This window comes from Colossoma macropomum, unplaced genomic scaffold, assembly GCF_904425465.1.
Source record: "Colossoma macropomum unplaced genomic scaffold, Colossoma_macropomum, whole genome shotgun sequence".
NCBI lineage: Eukaryota > Metazoa > Chordata > Actinopteri > Characiformes > Serrasalmidae > Colossoma > Colossoma macropomum.
This window is the reverse complement of record NW_023494807.1, coordinates 19,988,845-20,011,232: the sequence shown is the minus strand read 5'-3', so window position 1 is coordinate 20,011,232 and position 22,388 is coordinate 19,988,845. Positions and strand designations below refer to the sequence as shown.

The window sequence follows — 22,388 nt, the reverse complement described above, 5'->3', positions numbered from 1 at the left end:
TCAGAAACTCAATTTCAGTAACTAGAACTTTAGAAACTAGATCCTTAGCAACTGAATCCTTGGCACCCAGATCCTTAGCAACAAGATCCTCTACAGCTAGATAATTTGTGACTATATCCTTAACTATATCCTCAGAAGTCCTTAGCAACTAGATCCTGTAACTAGATCCTCAGCAACTAGATCCTCTACAAATAGATTAGGCACTAGATCCTTAGTAACTAGAGGCTCAGTGACTATATCCTCAGGAACTAAATTGTCAGTGACTAGATCATTAGCAACTACATCCTGTAACTAGATCCTTAACAACTAGATCTTTAGCAACTAGATCTTTAGTCACTAAATACACAGCAACCTAACTGTTAGTGTCTAGATCTTCATCAGCTAGATTCTCAGTGACTAGGTCCTGAACAGCTGGATCCTCAGAAACTTGATCTTTAGTAACTAGATCCTCTACAACTAGATTAGTTACTAGATCCTCAGTAACTAGATGCTCAGTGACTATATCCCCAGGAACTAAACAGTCAGTGACTAGATCCTTAGCAAGTAGATCATGTAACTAGATTCTTAACAACTAGATCCTCTACAACTAGATCAGTTAGAAGATACTTAGCAACTAAATACTCAGTGACGATATGCTCAGGAACTAAATTGTCAGTGACTAGATCATTAGCCACTAGATCCTGCAACTAGATCCTTCGCAACTAGATAATCAGAAACTCAATCATTAGTGTTCATATCTTCATCAGCTAGATTGTCAGTGACTAGCAGCAATTAAATCCTGAGGAAGTATATTTCTCCTCTATCTGATCTGATTTTCTCTGTTTAGTATTTAAAAGGATTAGTAAGGTTTAATATTTAAAAGTTTCCCCTTAAGTCTCAGTGTTTCTTTATCAAGTTCTTGGGGAGTTTTTCCATTTGAGCTTTGATTGCAGGCTCCTTTCAGTATTTCTTCCTCATGCACTTAGGGAGTGTTTCCTGACACTGTGACCCTCAGCTTGGTCATAAAGAGTTGGGACCCAGATTTCTCTAAAGCTGCTTTATGACAATGTATATTTGAACCAAATTAAACAAATCCCCAGCAACTAGATCCTCAGCAACTAAGTATTCAGCAGCTAGATCTTCAGCTACTAGACCCTCAGCATCTCCTCAGTGACTAGATCTTCATCACCCAGATTCTCTGCAACTGTTTCTTCAGTGACTAGATCCTCTCCAGCCTGATGCTCTGCTCAGATCATCCATGCACTTCAGTCCTTACCTAGAAGAGGTAAACCCAGGCTGCCTTTGCCTCCAGTGCTTGCTACTGCCTGGGTGGATGTTCCACTGCTGGATTTGGCTCATCTCCACAGGGGCTTAGGGATATTCTCACTTTTATGTTCAGAATAGCCGCTGCTCCAGCCAGGATACGATCATAATCCCTCTCCAGCGACGGCCACCAAGCAGCAAACAGTGCTGGGATGATTACGTAATCTCACCTTGGGGGCTCAGCCACCTCCCTCTGCCGTCTGCTTTTCTCTTTCAATACATAATGAAAAAGCCCTTTCTTTTTAATATGGACGCTATTCCACCTGTCTAAAAGAAGACCATCCTGCCTATGTCCCTGTTTCTGCTCCGATACAGGCTGGCAAAGATGGACGACCGCTCATTTTCACTGTTCCCTAGCAACAACATCACTCTCTCTCTCTCTCTCTCTCCTTTGTCTCTCGCTCTCTCTTACTTTCACACAAGCTGTCTTTAGGAAGCCCCTCCCTTTTCTCATCCCCCCCCTTTCCTTGCTCTCTAGCTCCTCCCTCCCACCCTTTCCCTTTCCCCTCTCTCTCTCTTTCTCTCTCTCCCTCTCTCGCTCCAGCTGCCTCCCTCTCTCAGAGCTGCTTGACTGTGTCAGTCAACAGAGACTCATCCCTCTGTCTCTAGAAGCTCTGTGATTGGCCAGGTTCCATTCTCTCTTGCTCTACTATTGGATGAGAAATTCTGTTGTGTCCCCACATTCTGTGCAATGATGTCATCGGTTAATTCTTGTGGGACTTTCACACTGTAGCCCGCAGCCTCAGTTCAGCACACGTGGCATTGCATATAATCCTTCAAACCTAGACTGTATTAATGTGCATTCACCAGAGTTTACTGATAAATAGTGTAATGTTGCTTAGAATGCCCTATATCTATAATTGTACTGTATTAAACTGCTAAACAACACTAAGGCCCAATGTATCTGGACACTAGACCATCACACCAATGTGACCCTGTTGGTCCTACTCCAAAACCATGGGCGGTAAAATGGTGTTGCCCCCCTTGCACCTATACCAGCCTCCACCAGACTTCTGGGAAGGCTTTCCACATGATTTTGAAGTGTGTCTGTGGGAATTTGTGCCCATGCAGTCAAAAGAGCATTTGTGTAGTCAGGCACTGATGTTGAATGAGAAGGCCTGACTCACAATCAGTGTTCCAGTTCATCCCAAAAGTGTTCAGAGGGGCTGAGGTTAGGGCTCTCTGCAATGCACTGGAGTTCCTCCACACCAAACATGTCTTCACGGACCTCACTTTGTGCATAGGAGCACATGCTGGAGTGGAAAAGAGCCTTCCCCAAATTGTTACCACAAAGGTGGAAGCATATAATTATTCAAAATGTCTTTGTATGCTGAAGTATTAACATTACCCTTCACTGGAACTAAGGAGCTGAGCCCAAACCCTGAAAACAGCCACAGACCATTATTCCTCCTCGACCAAACTTTATTGTTGGCACTATGCATTTCTCCTGGCATCTGCCAAAACCTGTTTTGAATATTAGACCGCCAATTTGTCAACATGTTTCCAATGCTCCAGAGCCTGGCGGCAGCATGCCTCACACCAGTCCAGCCAATGCTTGGCATCGCGCATAGTGATCTTAGGCTTGTGTGCAGCTGCTTGGCCATGGAAACCCATTTCATGAAATTCCCGATGCACAGTTCTTGTGCTGATGTTGCTTCTAGAGGCAGTTTGGAATTCTGTAATGAGTGACTTGTGGCAGAGGTGGCATCCTATGAGAGTGTCATGTTTAAAGTCACTGAGCTCTTTCAGTGTTTGTCTCTGGAGATTGCATGACTATTGTAGGCCAAGTGCCCGACATCAGAGTTCAGCTAACATGTAGCTTTTTACAGTCTGTTTATTTGAAGTGTTTATTTGACAGTGCTTGAGGGTAGACTCTGGATGAACTTGGCTGACCAGTGCTTAAGTGCTCTCAGTATGGACTCCATTAGTGGACAGGCCGGGCAGTCGAGCAGAAGCTAATGTTATCAGAGCTTCTATAAATACATTTCAAAATTCACTGCTTTTTCATGCCCTGAAAGTCTTTAAGGCTGTGCCCTTTTAAAAGATCTTTTAATTGATCCATGTAGACATGTGCCATTTTGCTATGTAGAAGCACAATTTAAAAAAAAAATGATCCAGAGATGAAATACAGAACTGAGATTTGTGTTACCATTTGATCATATAGTCTTAAGCATTTGAATGAGACACATCCCTCATCCTGAAGGCTCACTGACCTGCAATGTTTAGTGTTTTCCTGCCCCCAACACAACTGATCCAACTAATCAGCTCATTAACAGCCCATTATTGATTTTAAGTGGCTGTGTTAAAGCAGGAAAAGCACTAAAATGTTCAGGGCAGTGGGCCTCCAGGACCTGGGTTGAGAAACACTGTTGTAGACATCACAATATCTGGTTCCTTTCACCAACACTGACTCAATAAGTACTAAATGCTAAGCACCATTTCACCTCACAACATTAAGAATGACTTTTTTGCAGAAATGGTAAAAAAAAATTCAGTGGCTCCAGAGCTGCATGCGACTCCTCTACTGCCCTGTTGTGGCTCCACAGCAGCATTAGATTTTTAGGTAAAAATAAAATAGTCCTGCTTTGCAGTAAAATAAAGCTGTGCTGATCGTTCTAACACAGTTTTAACGATAAATGTTCTTAAATGCTGGAGTTAATGTAGCCTATAACTGCTAATTTACCAACCTTTAACCCTACTGGCACTCAGACTGCTGGTCACATAGCAACACAGACAACAAAGTCGCCTAGCTAGTAGCTAACAAAAAGACAAAGGGCGAAATTTCAGGATGAACATTGATGATTTGGAGATGAATGGACTTTTGCATTTATAAGATGGTCTCCTGATATATTTAATCTGCAGTGAGAAACTGTCAAACACTAAAAAGTCGTGAGGCTGAAGTCAGATTCTCATTCCAGCTTCTTGTTCGAATTGTTCCATTCAACCTTAAATGGTGCAGCGTTTACATTCTGTCATCTCTGGCATCATTTAAGGTGGAACAGAAAAATTCAAACAAGAAGCTGGCAAATGAGAAGACTTCAGCCTCGTAAAAGGTTGAACATTGAGAGACATTTTACAAGAAATTATTCTGCTTTTCCTGGTGGATAGGTGAGAAAAGTGGCTATAGTTGAGCTAAAGCTTAAAGCAGAGCAAAGTAAATCTGCATTTTTGTTTATATTATATTATATTATATTATAAGTCTATACTAGTACATTAGCACATACTGAGACATATTTACAGCCAAGATGCCAAAATGGACATAAAATGTTGTGGCTTCAAAGGTTGTTTGTTTTTTGTTGGAAGGACAAAATGGCTCTTCTTTACGTTTGGGTTGCCGACCCTTGTGCTGAGAGAGGGAGCAAGTTGCTGCCTGTAAGGTACTTAGCTTAGCCACCACTAGATGGCACCCCAAATCAGCCAGCTCCTCTGGTGGTGTATGAAGAACATGAAGAACTAGTGAGATCAGATGAAGAGATCTGTACATAAACAAATTAACTTTGAAACTGCCATCTTATATACTTTTTACTTGCTTGTTTAGATGAAGAGTTGAATAAAGCCCTTTGTTTGTCATCTGTTATTCTTTTTTTCTGACCCTATAGTTGTGTGCAAAACAGAGAACACACTTCTACTGTTATATATATATATATATATATATATATATATATATATATATATATATATATATATATATATATATACAGTGATGCTCGAAAGTTTGTGAACCCTTTACAATTATCTATATTTTCTGCATAGATTTGACCTTAAACTTCATCAGTTTTTCATACAAGTCCAAGTAATAGATAAAAAGACCCAAATTAAACAAATGAGACAAAAGTATTACACTTGGTCATTTATTTATTGAGGAAAATTATCCAACATTACAGATCTATGAGTGGCAAAAGTATGTGAACCTTTAGGATTAGCAGATAGTTTGAAGGTGAAATTAGACTCAGTGTATGGCACGGTTGCAAGGAGAAAACTGGTCTCCAAAAACAACATCGCTGCCCATCTGCGGATCTTTTTTAATTAAATGAGAAGCATGTTTGGAGAAAGGAAAACCCATCTGTAAAACTTGGTGGTGGTAGTATCATGGTTTGGGCCTGATAGAAGCTGTTTTGTATGGAGAAATGAGCTCAAATTCAACCAAGCCGATGTGCAGGACTAATCAACAGTTACTGGAAACGTGTAGTTGCAGTTATTGCTGCACAAGGGGGTCACATCAGATACTGAAAGTAAAGGTTCAAAGGCTCTCTTCTATTAGGAGTAGTGTGAAAATCTGATGAAGTTTTAAGTCAAATTTATGCAGAAATATGAAAAATTCTAAAGAGTTCACAAACTTTCAAGCACCACTATATATATATATATATATATTTATATATATATATATATATATATATATATATATAGTGGTGTCAGTATATATATATATATATATATATATATATATATATATACATCAATCAGGCATAACATTATGATCCTTGTTTCTACGTTCATTGTCCATTTTATCAGCTCCACTTGCTATATAGGTGCACTTTGTAGTTGTATAATTACAGACTGTAGTCCATCTGTTTCTCTGCAGGCACAGCAGTGCTGCTGGAGTTTTTAAACACTGTGTCCACTCACTGTCCACTCTATTAGACACTCCTACCTTGTCAGTCCACCTTGTAGATATAAAGTCAGAGACAGAAGCTCATCTGCTGCTGCACAGTTTGTGTTGGTCATCCTCTAGTCCTTCATCAGTGGTCACAGGACGCTGCCCACAGGATGCTGTTGGCTGGATATTTTTGGTTGGTGGACTATTCTCAGTCCAGCAGTGACACTGAGGTGTTTAAAAACTCCAGCAGCACTGCTGTGTCTGATCCACTCAGACCAGTGCAACACACACTAACACACTACCACCACGTCAGTGTTACTGCAGTGCTGAGAATGATCCACCACCCTAATAGTACCTGCTGTCTGAGGGTCCATGGGGGTCCTAACAAAGTATGCAGAGAAACAGATGGACTACAGTCTGTAATTGTAGAATATAAAGTGCATCTATATAGTAAGTGGAGCTGATAAAATGGACAATGAGCGTAGAAGCAAGGAGGTGGTCATAATGTTATGCCTGATTGGTGAATATATATATATATATATATATATATATATATATATATATATATATATATATTTTAATTTTATTTACAGTTTATATGATTACACACTGTAGCATTTGTTGTTAGATATTATATATTTGGAATACAATGAGTATATATGAATTAGAAACTCTAAAGCTCTAAAAAAATCAGTGAGTCAATGAATATACTTTAAAAGATAAGCAGAACAGTAAAAATAGCAATAATACTAATATACTTTTCATATTAATATTTTAAAAAGTATTCAAGTATTCAAGTACTATGCATTCAAAGCAACAGATATTATTTTCCATTTTTGAAAACTGTAGTGTTGTTTATATTATTGCATTACTATAGACAAGATAATAGCTGTGGAGACCTTGTCTCAAGGTGAGATGGCCCAGCTGTCAGTGAGCAGTTTGTAATGAGCTAAGCCCCTGAGCCGTTTTACCCCCAACACTGACACCCAGCTCCTCTCACACCTCCGGTTCCACACTTCCAGTGGTGCAAATGCTTAACGAGAAGAAAGTGTTTCTCTTTTTCTCCATCCATCTCCAAGAGCTGGGCTAGGCTGAGCTCTCAGTCAGTTTGGGCCGTCTTGAGGCCGTAATCATACGTGACCTCTCCAGATCGTAGTTCTGTCCACTGCACCTGAATCATGGCTTTCTTAATGCAGCAGATGATGGGGGATAAGTTGAAGAACATGATGGGTGGAGGAGGGGAGGACTCGGGGGCGTCCGGAGGGGACGGAAAAGAGACGGCCGAGTCTAAAGGAATGACCCGAGAGGAGTTCGAGGAGTACCAGAGACAACTGGTGGAGGAGAAGTGAGTAGAGCCGAATGCTGGCCAGAAACATGCTGGGCTGCGTAGCTCAAAAGCAAGTTTAAAGAAATGTCAAAAAGATAAAAGTAATGAAACTGTCAGGGTAAATCTCTGACCTCTGACCTTGCAATGATTTGAATGCATTCTCAATTGTCATGTATTCTAACATACAACATTCCAAATTCAATGCAGCTGAATCGTCCACCACCTTGAGATGGATGCATTTTTATACTCCTAGTAATCTGGGAATCTACTTTGATACTTTTTTACTGAAGAGTAGCATTCATAAGGCTACATACATACTTAAAAATGGTGGTTCTTCAAGGGTTCTTTAGTAAAGAAAACGGTTCTATATCAGTCCTTTATTAAAAGGGTTCTATGTAGCACCAAAAACGGTTCTTCTGTTGTAAGTAGCCTGACATCATAACAATAGAAGTACTCTTTTTGGTGCTATATAGACCCCTTACACATTCTATAATGGTTCTATATCGGTCCTTTACTAAAAGGGTCTATATAGAACAATCTACAGCACCTCCATCAATCTGAAGAACCCTTTGATGATGCAAAAAAACAAAGGGTTGCAAAGGGTTCTTTGAATGTTCATGGTTCTGTATAGAACCATTTACTATAGAACCCTTGAAGAACCATCATTCTTAAGTGTGTAAGCCTTTCATGACAGCTGACTTAAACCTACATTAACATTTATAAAGGCTTATTTTAACAAGCATGAGTTGTAATAAAGGTAGTAATAAAGGCTGCTTTTGTTCATTTTGATGACATTTCAGCTCAGTAAGTGTTATTACAACTGTTGTTTGTTGGAATAAAGACCTTTGTACATGTACCATTTTACAGTAAGACTACACTTATAAATGATTTATAAATGGTTTAAAATTAGTTTATTAATATTTTTAATTAGGTCATAAGCACCTTAAAGGCATTAATAAGCAGTTACAACACTGCTGGTTGGGCTGTGTGTAGACTGGATGCTGGTCCAGACTCAGTGTGGTTTACTCTATTTCAACACTGTAGATTTAATACAGAGTGGACAGAAGTGAATGATCCTGACACCAAACTCTGCATGTTCAGATTTACTTTTAGATTTGTTAAATGTGAATTTCCTTAATGTTTCAAAAAGTCTACATAATTTAGTAGTTGAGATGTAAATAAAGTCATTCAGAGTGGTTTGATGTGAAATTGATTATTGTACAGAAACTTACCAACTCAGATTTCTTTACAGTGGTGGCGATAGGAACCAGAGGTCACAATGTCTACAACACAAACAGTTATTTTAGTTACAATCCAAAATGACCAGTGAATCTCTACATATCTTCTGTGTTTTACATGTAATGTTGATAATAGTAAAATAGTGGTGATCTGAAAAAATAAGTTTTCTTTGGGGACTATTTTGCCTTATGATACTCTGAATGTACCCCACTGCCATGTATACATTTTAAAACATACATGTTTGCCCAAACCTTATCAAAGAACTATCATAAAACAATGCTTAATGCATTAAATGTTTTGGATGTCTGGTTCCTATCACCACCACAGTGTACTAACTAGTCTGACTTTCTAAGTTTCTTTGAAACAGACTTTCTCACATTAAACCACTCTGAATGGCTTTGGTTGCTTCTTAACCATTTATATAATGCAGAAATTGTATGCAGAAAAACTGGTGGAATTCCCTTTAAATTAAGGGTGAAGCATCTGAGATACACAGAAGTCCAGAGGGCCATGAGCTGTTGCTATGATTTTATCTCAAAATAACAGAGATAACAAGATAACTAACTTGTTATTTCAAGATAACACATTTGTTGTCTTGAGATCACAAGATAATTAGCTCATTATCTCAAGATAACAAAAGTTGTTATTTTGAGATAATAAGTTAATTATCTTACAATCTCAAGATAACAAAGTTGTTGTCTTGAGATCACAAGACAATTAACTCTTTATCTTAAGATAATAATCCAGAAAATTACAGCATCATGGCCTCTCCGGACATCCATAGAGATTGGTTAAACCATTAATTCAATTCAGCTTCACTTTAATCATTGAAGTATTGATCCCCTTAACTTGTAAGGGTCTGTATGACCATGCTTCAATCCAGGCTAAAGTGCCGCTTGGTAATGTAATGCTTGCTTAATTCCTTAATTCCTGTTCCCAAAGGTTTGGTGGATGACATGAAAACATGATCTTTTAAATCATCACTTAAATCATATTTAAACTACCCAATAAAAACAGTTCTGTCTGGTTTGCTAATGCTTGCCCTACATTGGCAGCCAACGCTTCATATTGCTTTGAAACCAGATATGGAGCACTTTATGCCTCAGTGCGTGTGTCAATGTATACAATTCGTATTCTCTGATAGTACTGGAAAATATTATCCCATGTTATATTGCAGTGATATTACTATACAGTATTTTCTGCTGTTGTTCTTTTTCCTGCTGTCAAGCTCTACAACCACTGATAAAACTAATGTAGGGCTAATATATGACAGTAGGGCAGGAATGAAGTGAACACATCAAAACATGTTATTTGAATTTATTTCTTTTTGTATTTTTGTACATTATTACATTTATTATTATTTATGACATAACCAACAGCCATGTTACAGTCTAGCAAATCAGATCTGAGATGCATTTTATGTTTTTATTCTCTAATGCTTTCAACTTTCATACTTAATATATATGTAAATGCACCCAAAAAATATTGTCATGGTGGCACGAGTAGCACTGTTGCCTCACAACAAGATGGGCCTGGGTTCTACTCCCCAGCCAGGTAACCCAGATCCTTTCTGTGTGGATTTTGCTTGTTCTCACTGTGTCAGCATGGTTTCCACCCAAAGACATGCAGTATTCGTATATGATAAAATATATGATACATGTAAAAGACCTCTGTTCTGATTGGCCTGCCATGTATTGTGTCTCAATCAAAAAGCATTCATTATAGCTTTGATGTGAATGGCTGAGGCTTAACTGCTGGATATATGTATAGTTGGATATGTGTCAATGAGTGAGATTTTGTGACATCACACACAAGGAATTCAAAACAGGCAGTTTTTGCAGCGTAGTTTCCATATACAGGTTGTATGGAAGTGAATGGTATGTTCTGGCATTTTAACAGTGTTTATGTACTGCAAGTCTTTAAAAAAGCAAGGAAAATTTGATTTTTCAAGATAAGGGCTCTTACATTTCTATTAAAGGTGAAACTACTAAATTAAAGGAGTACTCAAGTATTGTTCAACATAATCTGGATCTGCTACATCTGTAGCATACAGCCAATTGCTGAGATAATAGGTTCCCTGTATTTCAAAACATGCTTATAAAAGAAGCCTATTAACAGGTGTTTTAGCATCTGGCTATTAGCTGAAGTCCTCGAGGCCACTCATCATGCTGAGGTACAGTGAGTTTCAGCACCCGCCCATTTTCTTCTGTTATGAATGTATTTTGAGTAAACAGTTTTTGATTATTTACTAAGTCCAGGGAAATATGTCAAAAATATTGTCTGTTGTAATTGACTGTATGCTACAGATACAGCAGACAGAGATTAGGTTGAATCCTTTTCCTTTAAGCCCACTCAGCCGTCTATAATTTATGATTAACCATCCAGTCCACCCACTGCCTGTCTTCTTACGCAATGCGGTAACACTTCAGTATAGGGGAGCATTTCAATGCCCCTGTAATGCTTTTATTAAGCCTACAGGCCAGTAGTTGATAATTAACAGGCTGTGTATTACTACATTATTAAGCAACAACAAGATTGACTAGACTTTTATGTATGTATTCACCACAAATGAATGGTCTTGTTTTTGTCTGTCTTGTGGTAAAGAGCTCTTGTTGAGTGCAAGACCTCGTTTAGTTTATTTCTGTTTATGTTATGTTGTGTTATTTTTTTTTGGTTTTTGTTTTTTTTTCCGTGAGAATACAGCTTTGTAAAGGAAAGCACATAAGCGGTAACCTATGCACTGTATAATAAACAAATAACTAATTACTCTGGGAAATGCTCTGGTTACTCTAGTTTCTGCTTAATAATGTGGTGATAAGCAGCCAGTTAATTGGCAGCTGGTGGCTTAAGAAGGCTTTTACAAGTGCTCTGAAAAAAAAGCTTAATTCACTCTAGTTACTACTTAATAATGTAATAATAAGCAGCCAGTTAATTACTAAATATTGGCTTGATGAGTTAGTTAATAATTTTTGATAAGACTTAACATTGGTGCAATAATGCACAAAAAATTATGATGTATAATACACAAATTAAAGTGCTCTGGAAAATGCTTATTTTATCCCAGTTATGATAGTTATCCTAGTTATAATAAAGAACATGTTAATTATGGATGACCAGCTTGTTAAGGCTTAACAATGGCATCACAAGGACATTATATTGTCCCCCATACTAATGTGTTACCCAAAGCTGACCACACTCATGATCATACCTTCGTTGTCCACTAGAGACACTAGAGAATGACCACAGGACAAGTGTAATGACATCAAAGCAGCAAGTGACAAACCTATTAACAGTTTAAGAAAGAATGCAAGTGCAGTGCCATGGCAACTGTTGCTACAGCGACAGCGCCGATAAAAGTCACCATGACGTCTCGGAAAAAGGGGCTTCCACACGCCGGTCCGGTGTTATTCTGTGTTATGTGTTCTTATCTGTTTATATAACACCTGAGAGCATTAGGCCAGGAACTGGGTCACTGAGGTAAGAGCCCTAATCGGGTCAAATGCCAAGCCTTCCAGACTGGTCCCTCCCCACCCAAATGACACTGACATTGGCCTACTTTGACCCATCGCAATTATAGCAATTCTAGAAATACCGTGGAGACGTCACTGAAATGTTGGTAAATTCTTTTGTCGTTTAGGTGGCAGCCATGATGTTTTGAGGTGCTCAAGGTTCAGAGCAGGATTAGCTGAGTGGAATTGGGTGTAGCTATAAGTTCTTGTTTGGGACAATGGCCAGTGTGGAGTGTCATTAAAATAGCCTGGCAGTGACCGAAGGTGGTGAGAATTAACGCCCTGTCCTTTTCTGACTCCTGATCCACCTGCCCCTTATTCTAACCCTAAACCCCTCTAACCTTCTTACACCCCGACCTGCTGTCACAATGAGTGGCCTCCAGACCAAAATGTATTGGTTCTTTAAATAAAGAAGGTGCACTGGTGGAACCACAGCTGACTGACAGACAACTGACAAAATTCTCTGACTGACAAAAGACAACAAGGCCACTGACTGACTGACTGGGTAAAACTAACTTTCAGCACATTTGGCGAATGTCCCATGTGTCAAACACAAGGCCTGCAGGCAACGTCAGGCCCATGGCACAATCCTACTCAGCCCCAAGGTTATTTTCAATTTTCTATATATTTCTTAAAATCCCAGGCTTATTACAAGCTAAGACTTATTAATCAGCAACTACAGGGACCTCAATACAAATTGGTTGACCTATTCTTAGGTTATTGAAGTGTGTAATAAAACTTAATCGTAAACGTAATGTAAACGTAATGTGCACCCTGACCCTCCTCTCAAATAACAATCTGTGGGACAGTGGTCTACCTCCTTGGGGCATTTAAAAAGGTTTAACAGTTATATGTAGCCTATTGTTTCATATAATAGTTCAAGTATTCATGTAACATTTCGAGGTCTACCACAAGTGTCTATATTGTGCTGTTGCCATTTTGGCATATTTTGAATAAAAGCATGGACAGTTTGTTTTATAGTAAAATGTTAATTAAAACGAAACAAAAACATAGGCTTTCTCTGGCCCACAGATTTGTTGAGATTTTTAATATGGCCCTTTTTAGTGGTTGAATTTGACACCACAGGCATATGTCATGGCTACAATAACCTGTCCCAATAAACCTATTTATAAACAGTTTCAGTGTATGTTTTGAATCTGTGGGTTCACTGGGTTCTTCCAAAGTCCTTACATTATAAAGGAGGAGGAGGCTGTTCACTGGTTGAAAATGAATTAGCTCATAATGCTCAACTTGGTGTCCGTTTATGGGGAAAGTTCCACAAATGTGACTAAAATGAGCCAATCAGCCTGCTGGTAAAGCTGCACAAAGGTTTCATTGTTTTTGTGAAATGTCCTACTCATCAGCTGAAATGGAGAATGTAATTGGCTCTGCCGCTGAGTTCGACTATCTGACTATACGTTCCTATAGGTCAGCAGTCCATGCAGTTTGTTAAATGTTGTTAGTGCTGTGACCTTATTTATTCAATATTATTTTGAAGTGGGAATTTATTTAACTTTATTTATTTATTTTAAACTATTTGTTGCCATCAACATGCTAGTTAATAGTGAATAAAGTAGGTCACACCAGTGACGTCAACTAAAAGCTTCACATAAAATCATGAGCTAACTGAGAAAACTTCTGATAACTGAAAAGACACGGTGGACTTACCATGTGCTTTTTTCATAGATCTTCAGAAAATAGGTAAAAGGAAGTCAAGAGATGTCATCAGTGTGATTTTTATTTAAAAAAAATAAAAAATATATATATATATATATATATATATATATATATATATATATATAAAGTAAATAAAAAGTATATAAAAAGTAAAATAAAAATACTATATATATATATATATATATATATATATATTGTATTTTTATTTAACTTTTTATATACTTTTATCATGTATTTTATAATATTTATTTGGCATTTGTTTTCTTTATGTCATTTAATGTATATATTCCATAGTCATGTATAGATTATTGTAGGTAAAATTGCAGAAAAATGTGTTTTTTTCTTCAAAATATGGCACTCACCCTTTACACATGACTGTGGGGACAAGCACTTCTGTGGTGCTTGGAATTCTAGATAATTGATTTAAAAACAATATTGCTAAATTCATGGCTAAAGAAGGTGTAATTGGTAAAATAACATTGCTTTATTTTAAAATATAAATAAATTGTAACCCTAACATGTTTTTTAAGTGTAATATATCTGTAAACGCTAAAGACACAAAAATGGATGTTTCTGTAGAATGACCCAGCTAACACAATACAATAACTTCTCATTTGATCACTAATGTGGCAGATTGAACTATCAACACTGCAAGTGGTCTAAATAAAATTGTGAGGTTAACCCCTTAAATGGCCAGAGCCCACTGGCAGGCCCAAAGTTTTATTACACACTGTAACTTAAGAATAACTCAGTCAGTTTGCATTGAAGTCCCTGTAGTTAATGAGTAATGAGCCTTAGTAACAAGCTTGGGGTTAGTTAATTAATTGCTCTTATTACTCTCACATTTTCATCATATCTTAATGAGGTCTGGGCTTTAATATCCTCACACTAGTTACAGCCATGATTAGAGATGTTACAATGTACAAATTAATATTATGTTTTTAGTACTTATGTTGCAAGAAACTACACTGTGAACTGAATATAGTTCAGTTTGATGCTGTACAAAATTGTACTGATTTCAGTCATACTAACATAAACTGAAATGATTTCCACTGTTCTATCTAAAGCATGTGAGTGTGATGCTGGTGCAGATTTACAGACTGTCGACAGGCTTTAACACTTACAACGCGCCACTAAGGAGGAGCCAAGAAACTAGTTTTGCGAATGTTAAGCATAAAAGTGATTGTGGTGTTGCTGAATCTGGAGAATGTGTTTTTAAGTTATTCACCTGGGTAGGTAAACATGTGGATGGCCCTGGCTGGACATAAGGTACCCACCTCTGCTTCAAATGAATTTAACGGGTTTCTGGTCTGTTCATGCAATTATGTGTAAATTGTAGATTCACAGTTAATGGAAAACACTATGTATGCTTTAGCACAGCCTTTCAGAAAACAGGTTTATTACTGATGAGCTCTTTTACTTACAGTAATTAGCCTTATTATCTCTTTTAAAGTAATTAGCTTTTATTTACCCAACATTAAACAAAGAAAATAAGGTTCTCATTTGCCATATAACAAATTGATAGCAAGTTTTTTAAAAAAAAGTGCCACAAACAGTTCTTTGAGTGGTACCACAGAGGAACCACTTTTAGTCCCCTAAAGAACCATGCTTGATTTGTGAGATTTGTGAAAGTGAAAGAGTCTTTTAAAGGTTTGAAGTCTTCACATAATGTAAAGGTTCTATACTAATTATGTATAATAAAGGTTTTTCCTAGAACCTCTACATTTTGTGGAATTTAGAAAGGTTATCTACACTCAAATATCTCGTTGACAAAAATGGTTCTCCAAAGAACCATCCACTGAAAAGTTCTTCAGGGAACCAAAAGTGGTTCTTCTATGACATTGAACACTTTATTTTTTCAGAGTGTATTAAACATGCTTCTTTGTGATTTGTCTGGATTAATGTAAACATGTGTTTATTTTATTAGAATTCATAATTTCACCAAAACATTGACCTTTGTGTGTTTTACCAACAGGATTCAGAGGGACAAGGAGTTCGCTACGAGGAAGGCAGAAAGGGCTAATCTGAGAGTGCTGCTAAGAGACAAATACAGACTTCCACAGGTAGGCTAACTCGCTTATCTACAGCAGATTACATAGAAGGAATCAATGGAATCGAACCTGTAACCTTAATTTTAACCTGTTCATTTCGAGAAATTAGGTTTTGTGGCAAAAACAGTCAAAAATACATGTAAAAGTCTGAACACTCCTGGTCAAATTGCATGTTTTGTTGCTTTTTAAAGTGAAAATATTTTGTCACATCCTCTACAGAGAACAAACTCCGACTATGACTATTTGAAAATGGTTCTATATAGCACCAAAAAGGGTTCTTCTATTGTTATGATGTCAAGCTTTTAGCTTTTTTGGTGCTATATAGAACCATTTTTTAAAAAGATTCTATATAGAATCTATATATGTAGAACTAAATAGAACCACTGCCTTTGCTGAAGAACGCTTGAAGAAGCATATTTTTTAAGTGTGTATGGCATTTTGTCTGCAAATTCCAGTGCACAAGTTCTATTTATTTGCTGAGTTTAACATATTGGAAAAAATAAAATCTAAAATATAAAATGTGCCATAACTTTTGCACAGGCCACATTTTATTTATTTATTCATTTTTTCAAATATGTTCCATTCAGCAAATAAACAGTAATTGTGCATTAAAATGTGCAGAAGTGTTCTCTGTAGACGATATACAACTTATCCACAAAAATGTCATTTGACCAGAGCCGCCAAAACTTTGCATACGACTGTGTGTATATATTCTCATAATTGTTACAGTAACACTTTACTTTAACCCTGCTACATAACATTGTCATAACAATGTCATAAACATGTCATAGAGCATGTGACATGCATGTCATGAGATTATGTTCAGTAATATACCAATGTCATGTTATCATTACTGTTGACTTTCATGAAAGATGTCACAATGGCTAACTGGAGTCCACAGCAATAATTAGCATGTGACATAAGCTGTCATGACCTCAAATGTTAACACGTCGCAACAGCTCATAACAGTATACACTGAAAACCCTGTACAAGTAAACTTTACTCAAACTGTTTGAGGTAACTTGTTGCCTTAAATTAATTAAGTTTTTAGTTTACCAATCTTTTTAGTTTAACAAAGTAGAAGCACACATCACACAAACTATACTGTTGCAGAAACCTAAGCTTTTAAGTTCAAGTAACTACATAATTATTTCATTTTTTTAATTTTCATGGCACTGACAATTGTAATGGTCACAAGCTGAGATGTAAAAGAATCCTCAAAAAGAATATTCAAAACGAGTCTTTAGAGTTATATACTCCAACAACTGCTTTGAGTAAAAAAAAACTCTTGAGTTGGCAATGATATAAGCCAATGTGTCTAAGTCAACCAGTAAAAGGGACATATTAAAAAATCTCATCAAATCTGTGGGCCAGAGATAAAAAATGTTTTTTTTTTTTTCATTTTAAATTAATGTTGTGCTGTAACCCAAACTGGCCATTGTTTATTCAAAATATGCAAATAATTCAACAGTAAAATACAGACACTTGTAGTAGACCTTGAAATACTACATGAATACTTGAAATATTAAAAATTTAATGTCCCCAGGTAACACTCAATGACACCTGGCATCCTTTCTTTGCTGCAAGTTCATTAAGACGTGGGCTCAGTTTTTGAGCTCCTGAGCTAATTTTAGGTGTTTATCTTGCTTGAACTGCAGCTGAAATGCATTTTGGTGATATGACTGATGTGAACTTGTGCATAATTGCGTAGAACTGAGGTGTAACTGTTGTCCCAGATTGTTGTTGGGGTAGGAGAGTCAGAGCACATTACATTGCAGTGCATGCTGGAGACTGTAGTGCAGCACATTGTGAAACAGGCTAATATGAATAGAAAATTAAAATCCTTTTGCGGGATGGATAGGATTGTGTGGCTGGCCTTGAGTTTGACACATGGGATATAAGCTATACTGTTACAACAACCAAATTAAATACTAAACAGAGACGTTCATGGTTAAAACATACAAAGTGCATTCAAACTTGCATTTAAACTTTATGTAATATATGAATGTGTTGTTTGTTTGAAAACGACATCTGAAGGAAAAATAAGAGCTCATATACAGAAATCAACTAACCTGCTAGGATTTCTGTGTGACTCTGCCCTGTATTCTCTTATACTGTTTGTCTTTTTGTGTTTGTTCTGCATATTTAAGTAAGTACACTTAAATCAACCACACTATACAAACAAGAAAATAAGTAATTATAATTTAAATATTTTAGTACTAATAATGTCAGAGCTTTCAGTGATGACATCTGCCAAGACTTATTTACAGCATGATTGTGTCAGTGTAATATAGCAGGGTTCAAGTAAAGTGTTACCATGGTAACTCTATAGGAGAAGGTTTAACGTACATTAATGTAATAAAGTTTTATTAATTGATTTTGGACTGTGTCTGTTGGTCCATTGATCATGAAATGTTCATGTAATGTAAAGAGCAGCATGTCATTAGGAAATGGTGTAAAAATTTAATACAAAAATTGAGACACAAAGTTCTGATTTGACTATATCAAAGTATGTACTCACACACTCTTGTAAATGAAGGTGGCAAAAGGGGTTCAACCACTTTTGGTTCCCTGAAGAACCTTTCAATGGATCTACCTTTAAATAATCATTTTGTGAATAAAATACACCAAAGTAAGGGGCCAGGACCACCAGTGGTCCCAAAGTTTTATTACTTACTTCTACAACCTAAGAAAAGCTCAACCGGTTTGCATTGAAGTCCCTTTAGTTACTGAATAATAAACCTTAGTATGTAATAAGCCTTTTAATGGGTTAAAAAAAAACAGAAAGCTTGATGCATTTCAGAGGTGGCTTCTTCAACACTTAAACTAGCAACAACCTGATTCCACTGGGCAACTGATGGACCTTACTCCACAGTCCATAGCAGCATATCCCATTACATTTCATACTACTTGGTTTATTTGTCTCCATCAACAGAGCGCACAAGATGATGCCACTGTCCAGATGGCAGGAGACGACATCGACGTGCCTGAGGAGCTGGCCAAGATGGTGGATGAGGACGAGGAGCAAGAGGAGAATAATGACTCCTTCATGGCCAAACTCCAAAACATGGATGTGGACTTTGAGACGATCAAAACCAAAGCTCAGACCACCATGACAGAGGTGAAGCAAGCAGCTGAAGAGAAATGTGTCCTGATGTGAAAGTAGCCACTGCTGACCCTCTGAATTGGCAAGCTGATAGAGTCTAATGAAGAATCAGCAGCAATTAGCATGCATTAGGTTCTCTGTCCTTAGACTTGCGCTTCTTAACTGCTTGTAACTTTTCGCATCAGTTGAATTGCACAAATTACAATGTATTTACAGTTGTGAGGTTCAACTGGAACTGAAGTTTTTTATGTTTGCATAGAAAAATATGCATAGGGACTACATAACACATGCATAAGAACTGAATAACACATTATGAGGCAGTATTTAAGTATTTATGAGTTAAGTATTTATCAAGTATTTATGCTAGTAACCACAAGGTGACGTAAGATGTTATATGAAGCAAATAAAATTGCATTGACATAAGGGAGCTTAAACGAAAGTGATGGACATTTGTTCCATTTATAACACTATTATGAAGCATCAATTCCAAGCAATGGAACTTAGAAGGAAGTTTAGAAGTTTATATCAGTTCTACGTAGTTCTATATGAGGGAAAGTACAAAATCATTATATCAATATAATGTCAGTTTTTTCAGCTTATGGTATCTTGCGATTACTGGCATAAGCTGTTCATAAAAACTCAAGTATTGCTTTATAAATATGCTATTCAATGCTTATGCATGTGTTATGACGTCCTTATGCAGGTAGATTTCAAATAAAGTATCATTGACAAATGTCCATGATCTCCTAGAGCAAAACCTCCAGGATTAAATGAACACTTTTTGGGTCAGGTTCTCACATGCAGATTAAACCCAAGCTTGGACTTAATCATAAAATCACCATTTTCACCACCATTACTGAACATTTGCGGGGGGTCTTTATCTACAGTGGCTCCAAAAAGTATTTTTGTAAACTTTAATGAAGTTGTCTAGGTTATTTCATAAAATAGTTCAACAAAATAATATTTGTCTCAGAGAAAACCACTAACAGATGATGTGCTCTTTTTGTGGAGAAATTCTGGAGAAGAACTCCATCCAGACTGCACTAAGAGTACTGTAAAGCACAGAGGTGGTATTGTCGAAGTCTGGGGCTGTTAATCTTATAGTGGTGTCGCTGAGCTTGTGTTCATTGATGAGATCATAAACTCAGAAGCATACCAAAGCATTTTGGATTCAAACCTGCTGAATTAAAAATAATGTCATCTTTTAAAAGAATGTTTTGTACAAAAAAAGGGAGACTTACAACGGTCTGTTTAAAATAAATGTTAGTTTGAATTTGAACATTTGAATGCACTTAATACCTTTTTAAAATATGGCACAAATGTCCCAATACTTTTGGGAGCCACTGTTTCTTGATCATAGTATTTTGGATACAAGAATCAAGAAATAATACAATAATGATTGTGATCAGGATAAATAGGAACAAATTATCAATAAATGCTGAGCTGAACACATTGAAGCAATGAATAACTTCAGTTGCATACAGAAGTTTGGGCGCCCCGGTCATATGATATGTTTTGCTGATTTTCTGAGTGAAAGTAAGTTAATACATCCTCTACAGTGAACATAATTAGTGTTTATTTGCTGAATTTAACATATTGGGAAAAATAAAGCATAAAGTTAGGTCTGTGCAAAAGTCATGGCACTGTATGTTTGTATGTTTAATTTTTTTTCGATATGTTAAATGCCATGCTTGAGTTTGTTCTTAGCAGAGGATGTGTTAACAAATGGAAAATCAACAAAACAATTTGAACAATTAAAAGTATAAACTTTTGCATGTGACTATACATACAGGAGAAATAGAAACTTTAAACAACAGTAGCTAACATAATTCAGACATGACTGGACAGAAATTAATTACATTCTGATTAATTGTATTCTTTCAGTTCGGAAGTACTCAGGTCAGATGCACTGAGAACAGAATGAAAAACATGGCTAGCTTAAGGTTCTAAAAGACTATCTAGAAATAGAATGTAAAACATGCTGTTAATGTTGCTGCCTCTGCATTTAGTATTTTTTTTTAGCATTAATTTGCAAGGAAATGTATTTTTTCCTTTATTTGGGATGTTAATGGCTAAACTTTCTTATTAAAATAATATTATGTATTATTATGTGCTAACTAAAAACATTTTTCCATAGCTGCGCAATTTGTTTATTTGATGTATTTTTGTATTGCTGATACAAAGTATAAGTATTCATGCTGGATGTGCTGTACTTTGTAGCATCTTCTGTTCAATAGTATTTACCTCAACAAATGCGCTACAGACAGAACTCACTAGTGTGATGAGAGCGGTGTGTTAATGACAACATCTATCATTAAGGTTTTAGGACTGTAGTAAAAATGCTTTTCCAAATGCCCACTTAGCAATATTGGTCTGAATGGCACCTCTAGTGGATCCCTGCTGTAACATGCTGCTCTGTACACTCTGCAGACTTCATAAACGCATCACATCATTTTCACCCTTACCCTGCATCTTGACTTGATCTCAGTGTTCCTTCTCTCCAACATTCAGTCATAATTTCTCATTTTTTTGTGATGATCTTTAAAATTTTCATGATTTCAAAAATAGTTTCTGAATTTTCTGAAAGTGTCATCATCATTAATTCTGAAATTTCATCATGATTTCTGAAATTGTTGTAATTTTTTTTAAATTATTTCATCATGACTTCTGAAATTGTTCATGATTTCTGAAATATTTGCCTGATGATTTCTGAAATTGTTTCATCATGATTTCTGAAATTGTTTCATCGTGATTTCTAAAATTGTTTCATGGTGATTTCTGAAATTGTGATATCTGAAATTGTTTCACAATGATTTCTGAAATTGTGATATCTGAAATTGTTTCACTATGATTTCTGAAATTGTGATATCTGAAATTGTTTCACTATGATTTCTGAAACTGTTTCCAAATGATATCTGAAACTGTTTCATTTGACATCAGAAACTGTGTCATCATGATTTCTGAAATTGTCTGTGAATTCTCAAATTGTTCATGGTTTCTGAAATTATTTCATCATGATTTCTGAATCTGTTTCACATTGATTTCTGAAACTGGTTATTATCCATGATGGATGAATAAAATCACCTTGCTCTGTGATCACCCATGAGTGGTATTTACCTCTTATTCTCCAGGGTATAATTTGGTTTTTCCATCTGAATTTACGTGACTAAATCATAAGGCAAATTATTCAGTAACTGCATGAAATAAATGTACATTTTTATTTTATATATTTATTTATTTAGTTTTTAAAAGCTCCCCTCAAATGAATAGAACATGTGTTTTATGATCACATACATGTTGCTATATGCTTACAATTTATTGCTGAAAACCAAAAATCTTAGACGCTCTTTGTATTATTTTATAAAAATAACTTTTACAGAGCAGATCACTGAAGAGACGCCATCTGTTTATAGTTCATAGCCCAGATTTGTGGAAAAATTGTTCAACTTTCAGTAGACAAAAAAAATTGTGAGTTCAGCTTCTTTATTATAAGGGGTTAATACTACATTACCCATCTATTTGACTGGAAAGAAGCCAGTTACAGCTCTCAAATGACACCCACCTTTTGAATGTAGCTTAT

General features: G+C 36.4%; 2 protein-coding genes across 4 annotated transcripts in view; one reads left to right on the top strand and one right to left on the bottom strand.

The window, feature by feature from the left end:
- Positions 1 to 2,376, bottom strand: part of atcayb (ATCAY kinesin light chain interacting caytaxin b) — a 32,141-nt gene extending 29,765 nt beyond the window's left edge. The window contains exon 1 of the mRNA XM_036556808.1: positions 1,256 to 2,376. The gene's annotated coding sequence lies outside the window, so the exon portion shown is untranslated. The remainder of the gene's footprint in view (positions 1 to 1,255) is intronic.
- The window catches only part of cplx4c (complexin 4c), a 67,690-nt gene extending 48,613 nt beyond the window's left edge, over positions 1 to 19,077 (top strand). Inside the window, exons 5-7 of one of the 3 annotated variants that reach the window (XM_036556812.1) lie at positions 7,099 to 7,244; positions 15,627 to 15,714; positions 18,638 to 19,077. In XM_036556812.1, coding sequence (XP_036412705.1) covers positions 7,099 to 7,244; positions 15,627 to 15,714; positions 18,638 to 18,862 — 459 coding nt within the window. In that variant the 3' untranslated portion in view covers positions 18,863 to 19,077. Of the gene's footprint in view, positions 1 to 6,782; positions 7,245 to 15,626; positions 15,715 to 18,637 lie in introns of those variants that run through there. The other 2 variants (XM_036556811.1, XM_036556813.1) reach the window with 2 other exon arrangements.
- The last annotated feature ends 3,311 nt before the right edge of the window (positions 19,078 to 22,388 follow it).